At 40.0% G+C, this 25869-nt stretch overlaps 1 protein-coding gene across 1 annotated transcript; it reads right to left on the bottom strand.

Moving 5' to 3' along the window:
• Positions 1–3724: 3724 nt before the first annotated feature.
• Positions 3725–9204, bottom strand: SCG2 (secretogranin II). The gene is made up of 2 exons (XM_030327804.1): positions 9085–9204; positions 3725–6027 (listed from the first exon to the last, which is right to left on the bottom strand). Exon 2 carries the CDS (start codon positions 6010–6012, stop codon positions 4156–4158), a length of 1857 nt encoding a protein of 618 aa, XP_030183664.1. The 5' UTR covers positions 6013–6027; positions 9085–9204; the 3' UTR covers positions 3725–4155.
• Positions 9205–25869: the final 16665 nt, after the last annotated feature.

Below are 25869 nucleotides of genomic sequence, written 5' to 3' on the forward strand. Positions count from 1 at the left end.
ACCTGGAGCCTGCTTCGGATTCTGGGTCTCCCTCTCTCTCTGCCCCTCCCCTGCTCTCTCTCTCTCTCTCTCTCTCTCAAAAATAAATAAACATTAAAATTTTCTTTTTCAAAGTACCAAATCAATATGTGGTCCACCTTGACTTTAAACAATGCTATCTGTCAAATATATTTCATTTTTTAAAAGGCCATTATTCTGGCCATTCTGGATGTCCCCACATTTTAGCAAGACCTTTACTGGGGTTTTGTGACCCTCTCTTTAATTCATGTGTTTAATACATCTCGTTTGAATTGGTTTTACGTTCACTTGCATCTAAGATTATTTTCACTAATAATATACACCCCCCTCAAAAATAGTTGAAAAATAAATGCTCCACAAGCAACAAAAAGGAACAAGGAAGAGTTTCAGGGACAGTGGCAACTTCAGAGGAGGGGTAAGCTTCCTTTAGAGCAAGGACGCAAAGAGAATACTCAGAGAAGAGGTTGAGGATGCAGGGGATTTTGCTGATGACTCACCTTGAGTATCAAACAACATAATAGGGGCTTAGTTGGTTAAGCCTCCAACTCTTGATTTTGGTCCAAGTCATGATCTCATTGGTTTGTGAGTTCAAGCCCCCATCGGGCTCTGTGCTGACAGTGTGGAGCCTGCTTGGGATCTTCTGTCTCCCTCTCTTTCTGCCCCTCCCCTGCTCAGACTTTTTCTCTCTCTCAAAAATAAATGTTTTTAAAAAAGGACATAATAAAAAATGTTGTAGAATATGGAAAAGAGTAGGAACTGGGATCCAAAAAAGGTGATATACAAGGTATAGTGGAGTTTGAGCGTGGGAAATGAGGAATGACTTGGAAGTTTTGTCATAAAAGGCACAGTCACATTAGTCCTGATTGTCCCCAAGGTGGGGTAGGGTGGAGCAACCTTGAGTGCTAAGGTTGGTAGTGAGGATCTTGGCAAGAGCATAGAGATTGCTAAGCTCCTATCTGACTCCTGAGGGAGATATGGACTTCTATCAGGGGTGCAGTCTTAGTGCCTGGGCAGTTTTTTTTCCTCCTTGCAGTGGGAGCTTGCAGAGGGCATCTCTTTGGAGGGTTCAAGCTACTCCCTGACTTCTGCTGAAGGAAGCTTCTAGGCAGGGAGAGGGGTTGTGTTACTCTAATTCCAACTGATTTGTCATTTACATCCTTAAATGGTACTTAGAGCTTTCTTTCTTATGCTAGTGAGCAATGTACTAAAGCACTTACGGAAAAAAAAAATCTTTGGATCAGAAATTAGTCGGATGACTCAGTAGCTGGGGATACATACGATGGTGCTGCAAAAAGGCAGAGATGCTTAAAAAAAAAAAAAAAGGCAGAGATGCTTGCTGGCTGGTGTTGGAGAGAAGTCAGGCAAAGACTAGACATCCAAAATTCAAGTAGCTCCCCAATGGCCACTCCTGATGCCTGCAACGTCATCCTTAGAGAATCACGGAATTTCAAGTCTGAGACTTTAAGAAAGAAGTACCATGTTGTAGCAAAATGAGTACAGGGTTTGACATCCCCCCTGATTTGTGTATAAATACCAGCTGGGAGACTCATCAGCTGTTATCATCTCAGTTAACTTGGGCTCAATTCCTAACCTCTGGGTAGAATGTCCAAACATCACAGTGAGGGCATTTCTGTTGGGTGGAGACATGTGCCAAGTTCTCATTCCTGCTTAAGGCTGGCCTGGGAATAGTCACAGGGTTGATTTAGGATGCTAAGAGTGGCTTGTTGCATGGAACAAGAAGTTGAAGAAAATATACAAAGGGCAGAAGATATATGTGGACATCCGCCAAGCATGACATATAGACTGTACCTAGACCTTAAACTACCCAAATATCCTGGATCTCCCCATAATACTGTCTGCTAAGTTTGTAGCTCTCTGTTTTGAAAGATGTGGGGTAGAGAATTGAGTACTAATTAATTATTAATTAGAAACACTGTAGAGACAATTTACCACTAAGGTCTCTTCCACTTAACGGATTCCAGAATTACACAAATTTGTGTGATCATTAGAAAAGAGTCTGGGGGGAACCTGGATGGCCTCAGTCAGTTAAGCATCTGACTCCAGATTTTGGCTGAGGTCACAATCACACAGTCATGATATTGAGCCCCGCATGGAGCCTGCTTAAGAGTCTTTCTCCTTCTCCCTCTGCCTCTCTGTCTCTCAATTCTCTCTCTGAAGAAGAAGAAGAAGAAGAAAGAAGAAGAAGAAGAAGAAGAAGAAGAAGAAGAAGAAGAAGAAGGGAGAAGAAGAAGAAAAGGAAAAGAAAAGAAAACGGAAAAAAGGAAGGGAAAGGAAAGGGAAAGGAAGGGAAGGGAAGGAAAAGGAAAGGAAGGGAAGGGAAGGGAAGGGAAGGGAAGGGAAGGTAAGGGAAGGGAAGGGAAGGGAAGGGAAGGAAAGGAAAGGAAAGGAAAGGAAAGGAAAGGAAAGGAAAGGAAAGGAAAGGAAAGGAAAGGAAAGGAAAGGAAAGGAAAGGACGTCTGGACAAAATTGTAAAGAAGAAAAACCTGCATTCTGTGTTTTCCCTAAGGTATACAGGCCTTCTCATTGCCTTCTGACCATTCAAGGGTTGCCTCCCCTCCCTACACCTGGCGCGCGCGCGCGTGCACACACACACACACACACACACACACCGCCACAAGTGCCCTCACTTGGAAATAACTGATACTAGATCCTCATGAGCCTCTCACCATCCCGCCTCCAAAGTCCCAACTCAGCTGATAGGGCACTTCCCATAGAGGCAAAGTAGTGAAGTGGTGAAGAAACCAGGCTTTGGTAACTCATAAAACCAAGTGTCTTTGGGAAAGTTATTTAACCTTTCTGAGTTTTGCCTTCCCTGATGTAAAAAGAAGGATAATAAGAGACCCTTGACAACGTTACAGTACAGACTAAATGAGGTCAAGTGTTTGGGGCCTGGTGCATTATAAACGTTCAGTAAATAGTAATTACTTATTTCCTTGTTTCTTTTACAACTATGACTATTTTGTGGCCGTATGTATTTTCTTGCGGTTGCTGTTTTTGCTATTGTTGTTGATTCCCTGTTGATCTGTTAGCAGGCTGAATGCTGATATCACTCTCCCAAAGTGATACACATTGTAACAAGTAGACACTGCCTACCCACTCAGGATTTTCTCAAGAACCAGCAGCAAAAGAGAGGGCAGCTGATGTTTTCCACTGTTCCTGTGCCCATTCACTTACCTGACAGTCCGGGGGTCCTTTAGCCCTTCTCAAATCATACAAAAGAGGCATCAGCCTTGTCTCCTGAGGACCAGAGTGATTTGGAAATAGGTAAGTTGCTTCCAAGTCTGTAGTTATGTCTGATTGGCCTGAACACGATGTGTTTGTTTGTTTGTTTGTGTTTGCTTTTCAATACTGGTTATGGGTCTGGAAGACTTAAGTGTATTTACTTATTTATAAATCAGGGGTACAAGGTATAACTATGACAATAAAAGGCTTATTCCATAAGTCATATATATGAGAAAAGCCATAGGCAAGCAGTAAGCTCTGGGCTGTTGGAGGATTTGCATTCTATAAGCATGCAGCATAATAATACATTTCCTCTTATTTCTTACCTGGGTTGGCAGTGGAAGGTAAGGAATTTCTCTTTGTGCTCCATAGTCGCTGTCTCTGGCTTTGCAGAATGAATAGTCCACAGTTGTCGAGAAATAACATTTATTAATCAACAATAAAACACACAATAGAAAAGGCCTTATGAATAAAACTATATATTTATAATGCTTTATTTTTTTGATCCAATACTTCACAAAACACTACAGACAGTAACAAAATAATTCAATAATTATTAAAAACTTTCCAGAGAATTATAGGATACTCTTTATAATATGTGAGCATCAACAAGGCCACAGCCATTAAATACACTATTAAACACTATCACACATATCTTTCTTGATTAAGGGATATGATTAATTTTTATCCAGAAGTCATAACATTGACACATATCCATACACAAGAGAACAACTCAGAATAAGTGAAGCAGATACCCCAGTGAAATGGAATCATCTGCCTTTATATCATTTAAAGATATTACAGTGTTAGCAGGATAGAAGTCAACACACTAAAGAGAAATGTTGGGGTTTTCTTGGGGTTCGAGGAAGAAAGTAGGGCAATTGATGAAAACTCTTACATATTTTCCATTGCTCTCTTAGCAATATGCTCCCTTCCCTTTTCTACCTTTTCTTGGTTGAGGTATTCCAGCACTTTCATTAACAGATCTTCATCCAAGTACTGTCTGTTTGGGGTATCATCATTCTTTGGGGGCCCCACAGGGAGCCTTTTGCTTACCGATGCCAGTCTTTCAGTCTCCTGAGAGCTACCTTGATTCAACTGCTCTTTGATGGCCTGCTCAATTTGGTCCTCTTCCTGTTGGTTATCTTCAGGGGAGACTTGACTTGGAACTCGCTTCACCTGGTTTGAATTCATGATCTCAGGGTATTTCACTAGCATCCTGGCCAAGTACTCTCCTAATTCTTGATCCTTGTCACTCAGGTTTTCATATGCCATTTGTCTATTCTCAACATCTGGCATCCACGCACCTTTGGGAAACTGGTTCCCTCCAGATCTTCCAGGACCGTAGGGGAGCCTGGGCAGAACTTTCTCTCGGTTGTACTGACTGGAAACATATGGAGGCTTTTGGTTTGCTGCATTTTCCATCCCTAAAAGACTTAAAATGTCCTCAACAGTTAGCCCCTCTGGTAAGGCCTGTGCCACAGCACGACCGGGTGTTTTGGAATAACCATTCTTGGAGAGCATTTTGTTTGGGAAAGCATCTGGACGGTCTCCGTCAACCTCTGAGATGTCATCTAGGTCAACAGGAAGTTCCACCTCCTGCTCGGGTTCCACCGATCCATTTGGCTTCTCTCCAGTTTTGAGCATGTCAATTAAGTCTTCAGGGGGTATCTGTAAATTCCTTGAGATTTCAATCAGCTGGTAAATAGACTGAGAATCAAGTGGTTTCTCAAAAAGCCTGGTTGCTCTTTCCCCGCTTTGCCCATTCTGTGCCCTCCCACTGCCTGCAGCATTCACTAACCTTCTCAGATAGGCAATTACTTTGGAGACATCATCTGAGAGTTGGTCTTTACTCTCTTTCCGGAGATCTTCATCCTCGAGGCCCAGCTGCCCTGAACGCTTCATTTCTTCATTGATTTGATCATTTTTTTCTATATTCTCCTTGCTGTCTCTTACCTCTTCCTGGGTTTGGCTCTCTATTTTCTCTTCTACTGGGTTCCAATCTTCTCCCCCAACCACATCTTCATAGGCAATGTTATTGGCCTTGTAGATACCGTCTTCATCATCTGTATAAAGTTTTTGCTCCTCATCAACTCTCTCACGCTTCTGGTTGTTTGGTCCTGTCAGTTTCCCTAGCTCTTGGAACACAGATTCTAGTGTGGCAAGACTTTGAGGAGTATATTGTTCCTCCACTATTTCATTTGTGCGTTTAAAGGGGTTATCCCTGGAATTCTCTTCATACATAGGAGGGAATCGCATGTGCTTGAACTTCCTCTCTGGCCATTGTTGAGTCTCGTAATCATCAGGCATGTCCATTGGAAAGTTCTTTTCTGAATTCAAAGCATAGGGCTTTTCTTTTGGTGCAGACTGAGGCTCATTTTCGGCCTGTCTCAAAGCTTCAAGTATTATCCTCATCCACTCATCTTCACTCAGAGAATCCCTTGTGCTTTCTGGCAAGCGACTTTCATCACCATTTTCTTTCTTCTGAAGAGGAACAGAGATACCTTGGTAGGGATTGTAGTCTGGGCTGTTTTCTTCTTTGTGAGCTTGTTGTCGGAGTTTTTCTATGTATTCCAAAGCTCTGATCATTTCAGGACTGGGAAACTTTTGGGCATTCTCCAGTCTGAGGTCTGGTTCCTTCTGAAGCAGCTGGTTTCGCTGAAATGAAGCTGCTTCATCTCCAGAGATGAGGAAAATTAAAGGGATCAGAGACAGAGCTGCTCCAAGCCGGCGAGTCTTAGTTTCTGCCATGTTTGAAAGATGTCCCTAAAGCATAGAAAATATGAATTAACACAAGTGTAAAACTAGAAGTCACTATAGCAAAAGCGGTAACTGACCATTGAGGGAAAACACACGGCAGAGATTGTTTCACATTAAACTTAGGATGACTCTTTTTAAAAGCCATACATATTTCCTATACAACCCCTCACAAGCTAACTGCAGGAATCCAGTGAAATTGTTACCCAACTACATCAATTTTGCACGGCATTCACTTGGTTAAAATAATAACCAAAAGACTGATATGAGGTTTTGTTTTTTAATTTGCAAAACATGTAGTTTGTCTTTTTTTAAAGTGTGCATTGTCTTTAAAGTATGCATTAATAATGCATTAAAGTATGTTTTTAAAGTATGCATTAATAAAAAATTTCCAAGGTGACTTTTAGTTCTCTTGTAGAGCATTCCTACCAAAATCATTGGCCAAAAAAATTAGTTGCCTTAATTTAAAACATGATGTATGTATGTACACATGTACACACACACACACACACACGCACACACACACAAACACACACACACACACTGAATGATTTCCTTAAGGTTGTATCAAGAAACCATGTGGGTTAGTTCTTGAACTGTCCATCTAATTTTGTTGTAGAAACACCACAGCAGTGACATTATATATGATGAAGTAATACAGCATCTTAACATCAATCATACTGAATTTCCTTATGGATGAATCCTACTTACATATATTTTTCAGAAATAACTTGTTCTTACACTGACACTAAACCCAACTGTCAATTTTAAAAGTTCTATACCTTAATAATCTCCAGAATATGGATCTTCTCTGGTCCCAGCTAGCAGGCTAACCTAGTGAAGTTTCTTCCTGTGTAAACACGCTAAGAAAGTAAACTTTTAAAATGCCTGTGTTCCATATTTCTTCTAATAATTTTGTTCATGACTGTCTTGCAAAATGCAATCATGGTTATATTTTTCATCAGCCTTTAAGAATACATAGTAAATAATAACAGATGCTTCAGAGAGAACATAAGTTTTCTTAACCAGTCTATTTCTGAATTTGTGAGTGTTCAGATTCAGCTTGACTTATGTCTGTGTCTATTTTGGTGTGGACCTGTGAAATCTTAAATGACTCATACTGTTAGAAAATCTTAAAATAACCACTATGTAACTCCCCATTTAGATAAACACAGACAATATGTTGAATTCTTCCTACTTAAAAATCTTCATTCATTTTTTTTCTCCAATGCTTCATAATCTCACATATGAATTAGCAAGGGGATTATTTTTTACATGTTTTACATTAACATTGCTAACATTGAAAAACTATTTTAATATTTGCAATTTTGTTGCAAATAAATGTAAGGAAAGATCACATGTTTGTTCATGATATCTTACTTGCATCATGATTTTGTGATATATAAGCTAAGTTTTATGGGCACAATTTTCTGTTAGCTTAGACATCAATTGTAGAAAATATCATTTTTCACTAGAGCATTTTGGTTTTTAAGTAATATTTTCAGTTTTTAGACCTACCAATGGTTGTAGTTAGAGAAATTTCTTTACCATAAATGCATATTTATTAAAATGTTTCCCATTAATCAGACTACTTAATTTACTGAAAGAAAAAAACCTTTAAAGGCATGTCAGAGAAAACTCTTCAAATGTTTACTATGAATTAATGTTTCCTATAAGAAACTGTAACATTTAAAGAAGTGTAAATTCTTAGATTTAAATAAAAGTACATTCTAATTTCTTCTTTATATTATTTCAGGATTAATTTAGCTTTGATGATCTATTTCCAACATTGGCATTTGAAATAGTAGTTTTAAGAATCTTAATGAACTTATTTTCTTTGAAACCAGTATCCTGAAGTAGTCTTAACATATGAGTTATGTGCTTGTCTTTGAAATCATTATCTTGGAGATGGGCTTTGCTGTGGAATTGGGGAAGAATACATCATGCGGTTATTTAAACCACAGCCTAACACATGCTATTCTTTGGTCATTTATAAGGTTCAGTTCGGATGACATAGTTATTGCCTTTGAGTAAGACTCGAGGGATTTCTTTCCCAGGTAGCAGCTCTTCTACATATTAAAGATGGTTTCGACAGCTCTAATATCCTATGTACAATTTGAATTAAGACTTCGTAAGCTAAAATGTCTTTTCTATTGAAATCAGACTGGAGCATTGACAAATACAGATGGGTATATCTAATTTGAGCAATTCTACTAATTAGGACAGAGAAAAAAGAAACACTAGTCCCATTAAAAATTTACAGTAAAATATTGTACCACCTCTTTCATTCAAACATAATAAAAATATCTTACACAGTTATGAATGTTTTCCTCATGGAAATTCGAAATTATCATCTCTCTATAATTCGTGGTCACATCCAACCTATACCCCAAGATAACATTGCACCCTGAATAAAAGGAAAAGCCTGTACTCAGGATAATTCTAATTTTACTCTCCTGGGACTAAAACTGGAGAATAACAATGTAAGCCCTTTCAGAGAGTATCAATTCAGAAAATAATTTTAGACAATTTATTCATTTTGAGCTCTTGTAAGGTAAATGTCAAAGAAAATAAGAAAAACTAGTTCCAAAATTGGTTGCCTCTATGACTAATGTGTTTAACAGCCCTTGAATGATTGGAAACCTACTGCTAAGAATATTAAACATATAAATTATATCTCTGGCTTTGTATCTAGTTCTTAAGAGAACAAACAATACATTAAGGAAAGAAACAAAATATCAGGCTTAGTTAACTTTACATTAATATGGGTATTGACACTAAAATCCTTAACTTTTTCACACTTCTTACATATGGTTATCTAAATAGCATAATGGTTATAAATATCCAACAGCAAATGGTATACATCATAGATTCAATTCTATATGTAAATATAGATTTATCTATATATAAGTATATGTCCTTGTATTGGTTGAAGAGCAGCAGGTTGCTATTCAGTTATTCTATAGATAAAAGGTTGCCAAAAGGTCTTTTTATTCTCAGCTAGGATTTAAGGAAAGAACACGCAGTTTAGAACTTTCCAGTAAATCGAAGGAAAAGCAGCCTTACCCCTTTTTTATATGGCAGAGAAGGTCCACAGCATGTCCTTCCCAGTCCGCCTGGTGAGCTGCTCGGGCCGTTTCAGCACCCGGACAGCTCCTCGGCTTATAGGGAGCCGCCGCGCCTGACTCCGCACTGCCACACTGACGTCACCCGGCTCAGCCACAAACCGGAGCACAGGCGAGTTTTTTCAAAGAACCCGAGAGAAAATAATCACTTTATATATTTAAGGGGGGAAAAATGCTGCATGCTTACGCCACCTGTCTTTTTGTGGCAAAAATTGCAGTTTTCTTTTCTTCTTTCATCAAAATTTTTGAGACTGGCTCTGCACAATTTCCCTTAGAACGAAATCTGTCAGACAGACGGCTAATTGAAACGTAATCTCATCTATGTTCTAACATCTTGTGATAAGTGTTTCCTGTTGCTGTTGTTTTTGTCGTTATTTTAAAAAGTTTTACACACAAGGACTTTTTTTCTTCATTGCCCACAAGGAAATTACATTACCTAAGTTCCCTGGTATACTCTGAAAGGAATGGAAGGCACATTATTATAATGAAAAGTCGTATTTTGTATCACGACCACAAGCAGCATTATTTTTAAATTCACATTTATTTGAATAAAAAAGAAAGTTTTCTTTTTCTTTTCTTTTTTTTTTTTTTTTTTTTTTTTGGTTTCTGTTTGAGAGTAAACTTTAAAGTTCTAATGAGTTGGAATTTTGTTTTAGAGCTTCAATATAGTTTTGAAGTGGGTAGTCATAAGATTTCAGGTCTAGTACCCAATAATTTTCTATGAATCTGTCATTATCTTTTACAATACCTGTCTCAAAAAGGGAAGCTCAGAAGTTGAGTGTTAATGAAAAAACTTCCATTAAGTGAAAAATGGATTCTTTTACTGTTAGAGAAAAATGTGATACGTATGTAATGGGAATTCATTTGCAATTGAAAGCAAGTTGAGCTATAAATATTTTTTCCTTTTCTATGGAATCAGATGAATTGAATACCTTCCATACACATGACTAATCCAGGGAATAATATACCAATTAACTCCCAACCTCTCGTATTTGTAATTCATGACCATTGCTCTGCTTTGCCAGATAATATGATTATATATTTTAATAATTTATATAAGTCTAAATTTTTGACTATTTTATTAAAGATGTGAGTTTTTAAAAACTGTATGTTTTGAAATATACTTTAAGTATGAAAAAAATCTTGCCATATAAGAGATGCCTTTATAGTTCTGTTCAATGAATTATCAGCCACTGATTTATCCATTCAGTAATTTGTAATGCCTATTAAGTGCCAGATACATAGATGAATTACATACATGTATTAGCTTTTATATGATACCATATATATATATATATATACACACACACACATATGTATATATGATAGCTTTTTATCACATCATATATATGGCCATATATATATATATATATACACACACACACACATATATATATATATATGATAGCTTTTTATCACATATATGGTCATATATATATATATATATATATATATATATGCTTTTGAGGATTCTTTAGTCTATTTAGTCTAGTGGGGATGACAGACAAACAGATTATTTTGATATAAATTGGAAAGCACTAAGAAAGAGGTTAGCCAGCAGTGTTTGGGAAGCACTGTGGACAGCCGTGTCATTCCTTCTAGAAATTCAAGGGAAAAACTCATGGGTAAGAAACCTCCTGGGAAAAGAAGACTTTACTAAGATATTTCATTATCAGGTTTTATTAAAGTGATTTCTAACTATGTTAGATAAACCACAGAACTCTTGAAATCCTCAAGGAGACAGGAATCGTTTAAAATATTAGGGAAAAAAACCTTGGGAAAAATAACCCTTGATTTTCCTTCCTTGCTCTCCTATTGAAAATATTTGATTTTTCTAAATGGCCAGAAGCACTATCATCTGTGGATTAACATGGAAGTCATACAGCTCAGATGGGAATCTTACGGACAATTCATCCAATAGTTTTATGCTTCATAATGAGTTTTTAGAGCAAGGTCAAGCGCTAGGTTTAAGAGAAAGGGTTGAAAATCCCATTTCTCAACTACCATCTCAATGATATCAGCTCTTTTGCTGATGTTTTTGTTAGCTTTACACATAAAAACATTTTCTTTAACCTTGACAAATATTTAAGCCACTCTGAGTTTGAACTGATTTGCTTTCCAGTAGCTCTGCGTGGCCAGCTGAACTAATCAGTATCAATATTGCCCCAGAAAATTCTGCAAGCTTACTCTTAAAGGGTTGAATTAGTTCAACATATGTCTCAACAGCTCTCAAGGAAGTCACTCTTGACCAGGCTAGTACATAAATATGGAATTGAACTCTTTTGGTAAGGACCGGAAACTAAGATCCCAAAGTCAATCTCTTTCCTGAGGTTAATCACCCAATATCCATACAAACCTTCATTCAAAAACTCCAAGTAGAATTGAGATGTCAGAAGGCAGCTGCTGGGATGGACTGGCTTCATCAGCTACAGGTGTGGGTAGAGTAATGAGCCATATGTGGGTAACTGAATTCCTGCCTCTATATGGTACTATGATAAATACATATCATGTATAGAGTTCCAGGGTGTTCCAAGCACTGTACTTGGAATTCTACAACCTGATTTGATGCTCATGACAACTGTGAAAGATAGTTGTTTTTATCTCCATTTTGCAGATGATGAAACTGAAATTCAGAAATAAGTAAGTTGGCCACTGTTTCCTCATTCATAACTGGTAGAGGTGTGATTTGAACCTAGTTCTTTCCAAAGGCATTTCCATAATAAAGACTATGATTTAGGCACTCTGCCAGGTTATCTGGATAGAGAAATGAATATGGCAGGAATCCAACCCTTAAAGATCCAAGTCTAGAATGTAGTCACTTTGACAAAAGTCCTTAGGGGTTGTCCCAATTGCTTTTTGTGGTCACTGTCCAGATGGCCTAGGCCCAGACTCCCATCTGGGGCAGCAAAAATGGAAAACAAGAGTCAACATTAGATCACTTCATTGATGCTATGTGGCATATTATAATGTCTTTTAAACAAGAGAGTAGTTATTGAATTTGGAAAATTCTATGCACCAGCAGGCTGTGTTCTATAGATTTTTCAATTTTTCGATTTTTTAATAGTTAACATATCTCCAGAAAACATTAAATTTTTTGCCAGTAGTTTTTGTTCTAAAGGAAACTATTTGCTCAAATAGAGATCTATTTGAAGAAGTTAAAAGGTAATATGTAGAGAGAAAGCAGTGTTGCTGTTGATGTGAAGTCTTTTAGAGCATGTACAATATATTACAGATAACCGATAAATCTTTCTATTACTAAGCCTGAGATAAAATCATTTTAAAGGTTCCTTACAAAATTTTAATCTTCTGTTAGGTCCAAATTGCCAACTATCATTGCCTCCGAGAAACAAAGCTTTGTATCTGGACCATTTTCAAAATAATTATGTCCATGTATGGTAATAGTTCTCACTAAATTAGCTTGCATCCTTACCATGTGCTGTGAAGATAAAGCCAATCATTCACAATTCAAATCTAAGTAATCAGAATGGGCTAATTTGTTTTTATGATCAGATTTTCTTAAATCTTAGCCATTTCATTCTTTGTTACTCAATTTCATATTTCATTTAGACCAGACTTTGATTTTGTCATTTGTACAAGCACTCTTAGTTATCCCTCAATTCGAAATGTATCTCTCCTCCACTCCATTACACTTCCCATTTTGTTTCAATTTGTATGAAAGCAACTAAGATAGAGAAGCCAATGTGTCTTCTGTCTCCTCTTTGTGTCATCTCCTTCTCCCCCATCTCTTAATTCCCTCATTGTTCTCTCCCTTGGAAGATAAGACTCCTGGCGGAGTCCCGTCTGAAGGTCTGGGCTGTTTCTCATTGCTCATTCCTCACACGTCTGCCTCCCTTCTCTTCTGTTTACTCCTCCTTCTTTATACTCCTGTTTACTCTTTGCCTCCCTGGTTCCAAAATTTATTTAAGCTTCTTCCTCTTAGTTATAGTATACTTTCTTTATTAATAAATGTTCCTGTCATAAGATGAATTTTTTTTTAAAAAAAGCTCACTATCAAAGAAGAATGAAATGTTTTTCTACTTCCCTTGCAAAGGCAGAGCCTGCCAAATTGCTTTCAGAGAACATATAAATCAGAAACTGGGTGTGCTTAATACTGTAACTATCTAGTTTCTCAGACAAAATTCACTAGTTCTGGGAGGCGGGAACTCTGTTTTCTACCACTGTACCCTCACACTGACCCCATTGCCTTAGACTGAATGGCTGGCCCAAATGATGCTGTCTTGAATTGAGCTAAGATGTCCTCATTCCTACTATCAAAGCTCCATTTTGGAAAGTTTTCATCCTCTCAGAGTGTGGTTAGGCATATGAACTGCCTGATTCATGTGAGCTCCAGGCACTGCTAACAAATTATGCTGATATTTTTTTTAAGGAGATTTTCTTTCACTATATTTTTCTACTGTTTCCCTTATTTTGTAAAACATTTTCCTGGTATTTGAGTTAAAATTTGAAATTGCACGTCAGAAAAATGAGCCATTTATAATTCTAGTATTTGTTTATTCTCTGTTTTGGGGGGTGGTAGTTCTTCTTCTTCTTCTTCTTCTTCTTCTTCTTCTTCTTCTTCTTCCTCTCCTTCCTCTTCCTCTTCCCCCTCCTTCCCCCTCCTCTTCCTCCTCTTCTCCTCCTTCTCCTTCTGCCTCTCCTTCTTATCTAGGTACCACATTATTGGTGGCCCTAGATAAACTACGTAACATTTAAGGCCTCTTCTAACCCTTGGACACTGTGCCTCTTCTCTTTGTGAAATGGGATTTGGCTGTGAAATTATTTTTGCATTTGCCTACTAGGTACTAAAATATGATTCTTCCCATAAATCCTCAATGACAGCCACTTAGATAAATTTAGGCTTTCTTTTCCATTGCCTTTGGATTCTAGAACCAAAGAATTGGAGGAAAAGAAAGTACCATTTCCTTAATCTAATGCCATGCATGTCTGAGCATCTGCTCCCTCAGTGGATTTTGGGAAAAGAAGTTTGTGCCCTAGAAGTTAATTACTTTGTTTAAAACAACACTGAATGTCTCAATCTTTCAGATTCTCCTGGCATAATTGTTTTGTGAATCAACATTTTGAGTGCATACATGCAAACATTTTAAGAAGGATATTTTCTGTTTGGAAATCACCCAAGTACACATTTTTATGCCTCCTTTTAACCAGAAGCCCAAGGAGTTGCATGAGAGTCTTCAAGGTCAAAGTTTAGCATCATTATGGTCAAGTTTAGCATTTTGTCTTCAGGGCTCCCACTGATTCACCAGATGACTTTCACAGTTCACGTAGTCTTTTTTGGGAGTTCAGAGTGCTATTTTGGTAAAATGAGTATATCACTTCTGGAGGCAGGACACTCCCATGTGTAATATGAAGTCGGGAATTGAAAACAGGCTCCCCAACCTAAAATCTCCTCCCCCAAAGAAAGCCACTGACTGAGGCTGTATCCCACAAATCAGGCAATTTTTTTTTCTTGAACTTTCAGGATGGAGTCTAGGAAATAGCACACAAATCAAATCATCTACGACTTTGACACTGAAGAAAGGAGGATATGCTACAGGTAAGGGGATTTACAGTGACAGTGCCGTGATTCTCTCTGTGGTTCCAGATCAACAACATCAGCCATCACCTGGAGAATAGCAACGCAAATTCTCAGACCCCACTCAGATCTATCAAATCAGAAACGTTGGGGATGGATCCTAGTGATTGAGGTCCTATTACCCCTCTATGTGATTCTGATGGATCCTAAGTTTTGATAAACAGAGAATTACAGCATAAGAAAGCAAGCCTGAGAAAAAGACTATACGGTGAACCCCGAGAATCCTCAAAAGCCAGAACAAAGACTGTAGACTAGAGGTAAGAACCCTGAAAGTGGGGGGTGTAGGGGGGAAACTGAAGTAAAAAACAACAAAGAGAGACATGATTGATAAAGTTCCAGTTTGGTTTTAACCAGCCCCTTTTGGAGTACTCTAAACTACTTCGAGTCCCATAAGCAAACATTAGCAGAATGAAATGCATCTGTACCAGTTGTCCTTTGTGAGTATTTGGAAAAGTTGCTTCAGTAGCTTTAAACATGAGGAAATGAAATATCCCCATTATTGCTGCCCAAGGGGCTTAGAACTAGAAGCAGTGACTCCAGGGCCATTTCATAAATCACATCTGAAATAAAGAAGAATACTAAAAATATGATTAGTTAAGAGAAGTCATATCAATACTACAGTAAATTTGATTCTCTGTCTCCTTCAAAAGATATGGTTATTTCCATACCTTTCTTAGATGGCATAATGAAACACTAATTTTTCCATTTCTTACATCTTTAAACTTTCCTCATATCCCAACTTCTCATTAAACATAAAGCTAGATTTAAATGTAAATACATTTGACCTTTCCTACAGCTTTTCTAGAGACTTGCTCACCAGTCCATTATTTACTCTTATTATGAAAATGCTGCTGACATTTGTAAAGAACATCTTTTTCTCAGCTTAAAAAGATTTCATTTTAAATTGAATCTTGAATAAATACAGTTGAGTTTATCGGAGTACAAACTAGCTTATAGATTATTATGATTGGAAAGGCACATCTATGCTAACCTACTGTATTACTTTAATCTATTCCGTCACATTTATAACAACAACTTTCCAGCATATACTTAAATACCTCCAATGGCAAGCAACTCATTACCTTATGATTTCACTTGTTCTATCTTTGAACAACTTTATTATTAAATTTTGGGTTGTTTCCCTTGTACTGGCCTGACGTATGAACTTTTGTAGGCTTGACCATGGATGCTAGAACTCCAGGGCTCCAGAGAGCTGGTCTCAGTCCTCTTCCCTATGATGAGAATTGTGCCTCCCCACCCCCTTCCCCCGTCCCCGTGTTTTTCCCAAGTGAAACTGCTTGACTGAATTTTCTTCATGAGTCTTCATTCTGGTCCCCCATCCCCAAAGCACATCTTTGTCCTAATTCAAGACTCCAAACAGCATCTAACTCAGAGCAAACATCCTTTATCCTATCTCTCTCCCTAGGAAATCTCCCCAACACCACTGCTTCTCCCATTCAACCTCTTACTTCCAAGGAAGCTCAGTTACCCTTTCTTCTTGGAGAAGCGTCTCTGACTTCTTTGACACGGCAAATTCTCTCCAGAATATTCTCTCATGGGCCACATATCTTTCCTGGTTAGAACTTATTGCAGTTGTAATGTAGTATTTATTTGTAAGATTCTTAGACTGTTCTCTTCCCCGTTGATTATAATCTCTTTGAGGACATGAGGTCAGGGATCTTGTTTTGTTTCTTTCACTCTATACCCCAAAGCCATCCAAACCAATCTTAAAAGTACTCACATCTACAAAGAAACATATCAAGACCCAAGCTGACCCAATTCCTTCCCAATCTCTTATCTCCTCCTATATGTCCTCACATGATCAATAATAATCTCTGACCCACAGTTCCAACCACGGAATCATAATTCCTTAGCTCATTCCTGTACTCCCTCCACCCCCTTCTTCCCTATCCATTGCTAATTCTCCCGGTTACTTCTTTCTTATTTGTCCATTTCCACAGCCTCTTCACATCCCCTTATGTTTGGTCTTTCTCAGAATCTCTTTCCAACCTCTCCAGTGTTTATCACTAATCTCCTTTCTCATATGCATTTTTCCTCCAGGAAGTTGGTAACTTAGGGGAAATAGTTTCTATTTCTATTCTGAGCCAGCACTCAGAAAATACTATTGATTGAATAACTGGAGTGTTTGACTTAAAAAAATAAAAGTCAATTTATATTAATTGCCTACGAAATGGGAACCACAGGGCTTGATGCTTAAAAATATAATAGCAAATTATCTTTCAACATTTTTCCATTATGAGTTTCCTCTGCTCAACTGGTACCAACTGGATTAACTTTCCACAGTTTGAGATCTTTCACTGAGTTTTTTTCCTCAATGCTCTCCCATACCTCTCCAGTCCTAACTTCCTGGTTTTTCAGCCTCAGTTATGTAAACTTCTCTACCAGAAGATATACTTACTGTCATCAGACCCATCTTTAATCATTTCTTTCTTTCTTTCTTTCTTTCTTTCTTTCTTTCTTTCTCTCTTTCTCTTTTTCTTTCTTTCTTTCTTTCTTTCTTTCTTTCTTTCTTTCTTTTTCTCTCTTTCTTTTTCTTTCTTTCTTTCTCTCTTTTTTTCTTTCTTGTGTGTGTCCTGCTCTCTCAAAGGCACACATCATTCTCGTTGCCCTGAAAATGGTCTACCACTCTTCTCCACCATTTTGACTCTTTGAAAAAAATTTAATTGATTTGTCTCCTTAGCGAAGCCTTCCTTGATCAATCCCTACCCCCACTGCATGCAGTTACTCCTTTTATTAGAGCATAGAGTTTTAAGGTGAAGTCCATTGAATCCCATGAAATTGAACACAACTGTTTAAGTGTATATTATAGTATTCTTTTTATCAGACAGCTCCAGAGCCATAAACAGATGCTCAAATGCATATGTAATCTTAAAATTTTGTTGTAACTCTTAGTACTGTTACTAAATATTTCTGATTTTCTCCTCTTCTGGCCATATGATATAACTACACCTCTTGGACTCCTGATTGGGTGGTACCATGTGACAAGTTCTAGACCATGAGCTTAGAGTGGACATACCACAGAGTTCGCTCTCCCTCACCACAGTGACAGGCAAGGTTTGGGATAGTGACTGCCCACACAGCCTGGTCCCTTAGTGACTGACGGCAATGTGGAGTGTTGCCTTCCAGATCTTTCAGTGGCTTGCAGAGTGAGCAAGAAATAAAGTTGTTTTAAGCAATTGATTTGGGGGGATTGTTTGTTACTGTATCTCACTTAGCCCAAACTGACTGATACAAATATTGAGATCAAGTGGTTTAAAATATTACTACAACTTGAGTAACAGTCATAGTCTTACCTGGGGAAGAATAGTGAGATAAGTTGGCAATGAGGATTTTGTCTTGCATTCCCCTGGGGGCTCCCATTATCAAAAGAGTCAACCAGATACATCTGTTTCTCAAAGTACAGAATGCATAGCCACAGCACCATTGAAAGTGATTTTATGTCAGGAATAGACATGGCAAAAGTATAACTGAATTGTACAGTCTGAAATTTATTCTTTGTACCATTCTCCTGGTTATATAAAGATGAAATTTTCAGTTTGCGGCTAGTATGTTTTGAACAGTTTTCTGACACTTGAAAATCTTTTTTTTTGGCCTTAGGCTCAGAGCTTTTTATAGGCTGCAGGATCTAAACAGAAATTTATTAACATCTCTATACTTTATTGAATTTATGGTTTGGGTTGCCTATTTATGGAGGTGATAAAATTTTTAAGTTGAGGCAGTGATACAAACTTCCTTTCATTTAAGCTTAACAAAAGACTCAGTATAGAAAAATATTAAGAAAATAGGAGTAGAAGTAATCCTTAAAGATAACAAGAAATTTCTTCAAAGGACTAATTTTTTTGGAAATTTTGTGTTACATTGTAGTTCAACCTTGAGTGGGGCTTAATTTTCATTTTGGGGTCCAGGACTATTGTATAAGTCACATCCCCCTCCCTTCTTCCCATCTCCAAAAATGCTATATCCAATAACCAAAAAAAAAAAAAAAAAAAAACCCAAAAATCATTTAAATTTTAAAGATGTTTTAGTTCCGCAGTAAAGTTAGCCTCAGAACAAATTCAACAGGCAAGAGTTAAATATGTTGGAAGGTATAATACTAGGCTCCTGTCTGGCTGTGTGACCACAGGCAAATTACCCAACCTTTCTGAGCCCCTGTTTTGTTTTGTTTTTTTTTATGTTTATTTATTTTGAGAGAGAGAGAGAGAGAAATAAATCATATTTATTTATTTTTAAATGTTTATTTATGTTTAATGTTTATATATTTGCACGCGCGAGCAAGGGAGCTAGCAGGGAAGGGGCAGAGAAAGAGGGAGACACAGAATCCCAAGCAGACTCCAGGCTCTGAACTGTCAGCACTGAGACCTTTGCCGGGGCTGGAACTCAGGAACCCTGAGACCATGACCTGAGCCAAAGTCGGATGCCCAACCGACTGAGCCACCCACGCACCCCTCCGAGCCCCTGTTTCTTAATTTGCCAAAAGAAGTGATATTACCTGGGATAAGAGCCTTAGACAGTTGCTGCAAGGGCCCAATTATATAACAGTCGTAGAAATGCTCTGGAAAGTTTGCGGCCCTCTGCAGAGATATCCTGCCTGATTATCATCCACCTCCCAATCCCTGGGAATTCACTGACACCGGGCTAGCGATAGCTGAACTTTGTAACCCAGCTAAAAGATTTCCTTTATTCCAACGTGATTAGACTTGCTTTCGGGACGCCCCTGCCAGGGCCCCCCGCCCCCCACCCCCGCCACTGGAATGAGAAAGAGCGGAGGCAAGAGTTTGCGTAGCTGCTGGCACCAAGTTCCGCTCTCCAGCCGGTGGAGGTGGCGTTTCTTCTGGGAAAGCTGCTTCTGCCCCAAGCTGTCTTGACTTCAGCCCGGCGTGGCGTCAGACGGATGAATTGAAAGTCAAAACACACGCGGCTACAGGGAATAAGACGTGAGTCATGGTCCGCTGGGGCGCAGAGGTTCGGGCGGATCCGCAGCAGACGTGAATGGAAGCGAACACCTCATTTCAGGCGCGCGCCGCCGCCGCCCTAGCCCCGGGGCCAGGTTCACGGTTTAATCATCAGTCTCCCCGCACAGCCCTGCACGAGGGCGCGCGGGGGAAGCAATTTGCACATTAGGCATTCATGGAGGCGCAGCCATTCATTACATGCATCCCCTGGCTCTGTCCTAATGAGCCTCAGGAACAAGGCTGAAATGTCACGACGCTTGGGTGTCCAGATGCTGCTGAAGCAACCGGCAGCCGCGGGTCAGAGCAGCCAGGGGGCCTCGCAAGCAAACCCCGAAGGCTCCCGGCCCTCTCGGCTGCTGAGCCAATTAGTGTTCTGGGTGAATGAGACTCTTCAGAGTCCCTTTTGGGCATTCTTCCCCTCTGACCTCAACTCTGAAATCTCTCAATTGCCCGCGTGTCTCACCAGTACCCATCAGCCGAAGTAGGGTGTGGGGTCTTTGAACAATACCAGTCACAAGCCCAGGAGAGGAAATCCTGTTTTCCTCCTACAACAGTGAATTCCTAACTTCTGAACCATGCTTCATCACTCTTCATTTTAGCCACAAGTCAAGGAGCCTCCATCTATTAAAAGGAGAGGGAGGCAGTTAATGGGCACGTTCTGGCTCCAGACTGCCCAGGTTCGAATCTGCCTCTGCCCCTCAGTAGCTGTGAGTCCTGATCAGGCTATTCTCTCTGTTTTTGCTTCCTCGTCCGTAAAATGGAAATCATCATAGTAGGTCTGGGTTTTGTGAGATTCAATCAGAACAGTAAGCATAGTGCTATTATTATTAACAAGCATTTATTGGCTATTTCCTTTGTGCCAAGCATTGCATTAGGCATCAGTGTTACAACATGATTAAGATTCGAGGGCTGCCTGCATAGTGTCTAGTGGGAGAAAATGGCTTTTGGAAAACCATCTATACAAACCTAAATGCAATGGGCTGTCATAAATGTGTACTCAAGGGGCAGTGGAGATCTTGATTAATTCTGCACAGGGGGATGCAGACGATTCCAGGTAGCCGGGAAACTTTGAACGTGGCTGCCAACGATGGATGGAAGCAGCCAAGAGAAGAACAGAATTTGCGTCATCTTAACCTCCCAGACAGCGGAGATTTTATACACCGCTTTCTTCAGTTGTCCAAAATCCAAGTTGGTCCCACGCGTCGTGTGTGTCTTAAGTCACGTGAGATGCACGGATGTTCTGAAACCTCATCTCAAGGTCCAGAGCCTCTTTCGCCACACCTGTGTTCCTCCAGAAGACACTGCATGCTCCAGAGGTTAGCTGTGTCTCCCGAACCCAAAGACACTAAGCCTAGTAAAAGAATGGGTCTACGGGCACCTGGGTGGCTCAGTCAGTTAAGCATTTGACTTCGGCTCAGGTCATGATCTCATGGTTTGTGGGTCGGAGCCCCACCTTGGGCTCTGTGCTGACAGCTCAGAGCCTGGAGCCTGCTTCAGCTTCTGTGTCTCCTTCTCTCTCTGCCCCTCACCGCCGCCCCCCCCCCCCCCCGCTTGTGTTCTGTCTCTCTCTAGCTCTAAAAAATAAATAAACGTTAAAAAAACAAAGACCTATTTTTAAAACAAGAAAGACACTTGTTGAAGGCCAAGATTTTCTCTATTGTCAGGATATCCTGGTCTTTGGGTGTTGAAATTAGGAGCTTGTAGCTTTTATCAAGTAGCCACAACAGGACAACGAGACAACCACTTTTCAGAAGTCTTCGATGAGAAAAATTAAAGTAGGACCTATTAACCATACACCAATAAGGAGGGCTCAAATGGAAAGAGGAACCCTTTTGCACTGTTGGTGGGAAGGCAAACTGGTGCAGCCACCCTGGAAAACAGTATGGAGGTTCCTCAAAAGATTAAAAATAGATCTACTGTACGACCCAGCAATTGCACTACTAGGTATTTATCCAGAGGATACAAGAATGCTGATTCAAAGGGGCCCATGCACCCCAATGTTTCTAGCAGCACTATCAACAATAGCCAAAGTATGGAAAGAGCCCAAATGTCCATCCACTGATGAATGGATAAAGAAGATCTGGTTTATATATACGATGGAATATTACTTGGCAACCAAAAAGAATGAAATCTTGCCATTTGAAACAACATGGGTGGAGCTAGAGTGTATTATGCTAAGTGAAATCAGTCAGTCAGAGAAAGACAAATGTCATATGATTTCACTCATATGTGGAATTTAAGAAATAAAACAGATGAACATAGGGGAAGGGAAGGAAAAATAAAGTAAAATAAAAAGAGAGGAAGGAAGACATAAGAGCCTCTTATATACAGAGAACAAACTGAGGGGTTGCTGGAGGGGAGGTGTGCAGGGGGTTGGGCTAGATGGGTGATGGGCATTAAGGAGGCGTTTGCTGTGCTGAGCACTGGGTGTTGTATGTAAGTGATGAATCACTAAATTCTACCCCCTGAAACCAATAAAAAAACAAAAGGAGAGCACAGATGGGATGGATACAATTATTGGTTACAAATGACATCCACTCTGGAATTCATAGAATATGGCACACATTTTGTTTTGTTTTTCTTTACAAGTTCCGTTAAATCCCATTCAATTCAATAGGGATTTATTGAGGGTTTACTATCTGTCAAGTGTTAGACACACTACTATAGCTATAACACAGGGAGCAGAAACACACACACACACACACACACACACACAGTTAAAGTAAGAAATGAAGCAAACAGTACAATTAAAACAGCCAGTGTTAATTAAGTTTGCTATGTGTCAGACATTTGACAAAGACTATCTTTACAACTAACTTATAAGGCAGGGAATATTACATGTTGAACTATCTGAAACTGTCATTTTTATATTGAAAATATTGAAAATAGACAATGTTCTGTGATTCAAACTAATATTATCACCATTTTGTTGGTGAGGAAGCTGAATCTCAGGGAGTATCATAGATAAACACAAATGGCCTGTGGTCAGATTACCTGGGTATGATTTGTGACTGTACCTCTTAGTAGTATTTCCTACCCTTACAAGGATTAAATGGAAAGTTGTAATAAATGTAAAGTGCCTGGTACTTTATGAGATCTTAACAATTTTCTATAGCAACTCGCTCCTCCTTAAGGGAGAAAAAGAAAACAAACAGACTGACCCCATTTCCAAGGCAACAGGGTGATTGGGGTTGAGGACTTGGCCTCCTGGTATCCTGGGCTGGATACCAGATCTGGCCCTGCTCGCCCCAGTTCCAGAATCTGGAGCTATGGATGCATTTGGACGTAGTAGTTCAACATAGGGCTAGATAAAAGGAAGCCCCTCCCCACTCCCACAAATTATCCTGAATCAATCATGAATGCCAAGGAACTGGACACGAGAGAGATTCTAAGTAGCTAAAGACTGATGGGTAGAACCTAGAGCAATCATTAAGTTCAAGGTCAGAAAACTTGTGAGGGAGGCCCACGGTTTCTGGAGACTTGGGATGGGCCTGCTAGTTTTGATTAAAGAGAACCCTGAGAAGCTGACAGAAACTACTGGAATGGAGCATGAGAGAAAGTAAAAGGGATAAAATGTCAACAGCATCCCATTGGTGGTGGCACTGATGGTCATTTCCCAGAGGCCATGGCAATGGAAAGCTTTCCACAGACTCCCCAGAAAGTTTCCTCCACTTTTGTCTTTGCTGCCCCAGGGCTAGCAGAGCACCCGATGATCGTGCTGGACAGTTATAGGAACTCTCAATCCCCTATCGGTCCTGAGATTACAGTTTCACCTGAATAATCCCACTTTTCCATCCCACTTGAAAATGTGATCAGTGAAGTGAAGTGAAGTGAAGTTAAACCTGAGACTTTGGTGATCATCTTTTAAATAAGTAGAATCCTCACTAAACAAATCTAAAGCCAATTTTGGGATTGCTGGAACCCAGTTTTGTATAATTGGGTCTTACAGGATATGTTCTTCCTCGGCCTCCCACATCACTCCATTAATCTTTGAGAGAAGCAATTCCCTCCTTCAAGAGCCACTATCAATTCAGGGGGTTTTACCTAGAGGTGCAAAATCCGGCAAGATGGATATGGGCTTTGCTACATTCAGATTTACAGCATTTGTTCTTGTCTATTCATCATCTCTCATGTAATTACGTGTCACCATCAACTCAGACCAAGGCCACAGAGCTTTTTATTTTTCTTTTTAATTTAAAAAGAAAGTAGCACTTGTCTGGGGACCCGACACCTTCTTTGGCCCCACACAGTCCTGCCTCTCCATGGCTGCATCTCAAACCTCAAGCCTTACATCCCATGAGCACCAACCATATTGAAACTCAAGTTTCTTGAAGTCCTGCTCTCTGATAGAACCAATCTGTAATAATGACAGAAAGCGCCATTTGAGTAACCTTCCACTCATGCATTCATCCCATCATTTGCTCATTCATCAAATGTTTATTGAACTAATTGAATTATTCAAGGAGGAATGAGCTGTCTTCTCTGCCCTCTTAGCGCTCACAGGCTGGTGGCTGGGAATGAAGGTGGTTGCATGGAGGTGGGGTGAAAGGGGTACATGCATAAATCATTGTCGGATAAAACAGAATAAAATACATTCCCAAGAGAGGCACAAGGAAAGAGCCAAGAGTTAGTGAGGGTAATTAATTCTCCCAAAAGTTCAAGAAAGGCTTCCTGGATATGGTGGCATTTGAACAGGACCTTGAAGAAAGATTCCAGGTAGAAAAAAAGGTGATGTACGAACATGTTCTACTGAGTGGATGAAATGAGCAACGTGCAGAGTGGGGAGGAAATAGATCTGTTGGAGAAAACGGATATCGGTTTGCCACAAAAACAGTTAACATTTACTAAATGTTTACTTTGTTCCAGTCACGGGGTTAAGTGTTTTGGACAAATTATAATACTTATCCTTGTAATACTCTCACGAGATAGGTACCCTTGTTATTCTCTTGACAGAGAAGGAAACTGAAGGCGCAAAATACCTCATAATTTTGCCAAGCTCGCGTTTGGATTAAGCCAAGCTGAGAGGACCCCAGACTAGTTTCCCCTCTTAGCCACGCCCCCACAGCACCTGCCTCCCAACCACGCCCCCACACTGTCAGCCGTCTCACTTCCCCACAGCCCATCCCTGCTGACCACGCCCCCACAGGGCCGGCCTATTCACCACGCCCCCGCAGCACCTGCCTCCCGACCACGCCCCCACATTGCCTGCTGGCTAGTGCTAGAGTAAGGCTGGGGTCTTGATAGAGAGTGCTTTGAAATGCCAGGTTAAGGAATTTGAGCTTTATTACCGTCACACTTTCTAAGTAGAGAAAGGAAATAGATGACAACACAAGGAAAACTACCAGGGCAGCTGCGTGGAGAATGAATTTGCATTTTAATGAGAACGTTAACTGCCTCAAGCTAGAGCCTTTAATGAAGAGCTTTCCGTTGAAGCTGAGGGTGGGAGTATCAGTTTAAAGAGACCCTTTCTTCACACCTCCTGCGAAGGTAACTCTACGGATAGGAATCCACCCCCATCTCCTGCAAACGAAGTCATTTAGATCAATCTTCTCATTTTGCAGACAACGAAAGGGAAAACCTGAGTTGTTTTGCCCAAAGCCCCGCAGCTAGAATGTGGCTGAACAGAGATCCAAACACGGGTCGTTGGTCTCCAAGTCCCGCGCTCCTTCCACTGCCGAGACTCGGGTTTAAACTTCCGGATACTTAAACTAGCAGAGCGGACCGACAGCCTCCCTGCACCCCAACCTCTCCTGGATCCCTCCAGGCCGGGGAGCAGGGCAGTTCCTGAGGCTACTCTGTGATCTGCCCCCCCTTGTCCCCCCAGGCTACTTCAGAGTGCATTCCCCCACTACCTGACTGCCTCCCACTCTTGCCCACTGGTTCATTTTGGTTTTCTCTTCCAAGTTTGGACCGAAGCAAGTCCTCTAAAGCCACCCAGGGAAGAGTCAAAGGAAACAAAACAAATCAGGTTGGGAAGGCAAGTGAACCAGGAGCAGAAGATCAAGTTCCTGCTGTATTTTTTTTTTGGTATTTTTTAAAAATATTTATTTATTGGGGCGCCTGGGTGGCGCAGTCGGTTAAGCGTCCGACTTCAGCCAGGTCACGATCTCGCGGTCCGTGAGTTCGAGCCCCGCGTCGGGCTCTGGGCTGATGGCTCAGA

Source organism: Lynx canadensis, chromosome C1 (genome assembly GCF_007474595.2).
Source record: "Lynx canadensis isolate LIC74 chromosome C1, mLynCan4.pri.v2, whole genome shotgun sequence".
NCBI classification, from domain to species: Eukaryota; Metazoa; Chordata; class Mammalia; order Carnivora; family Felidae; genus Lynx; species Lynx canadensis.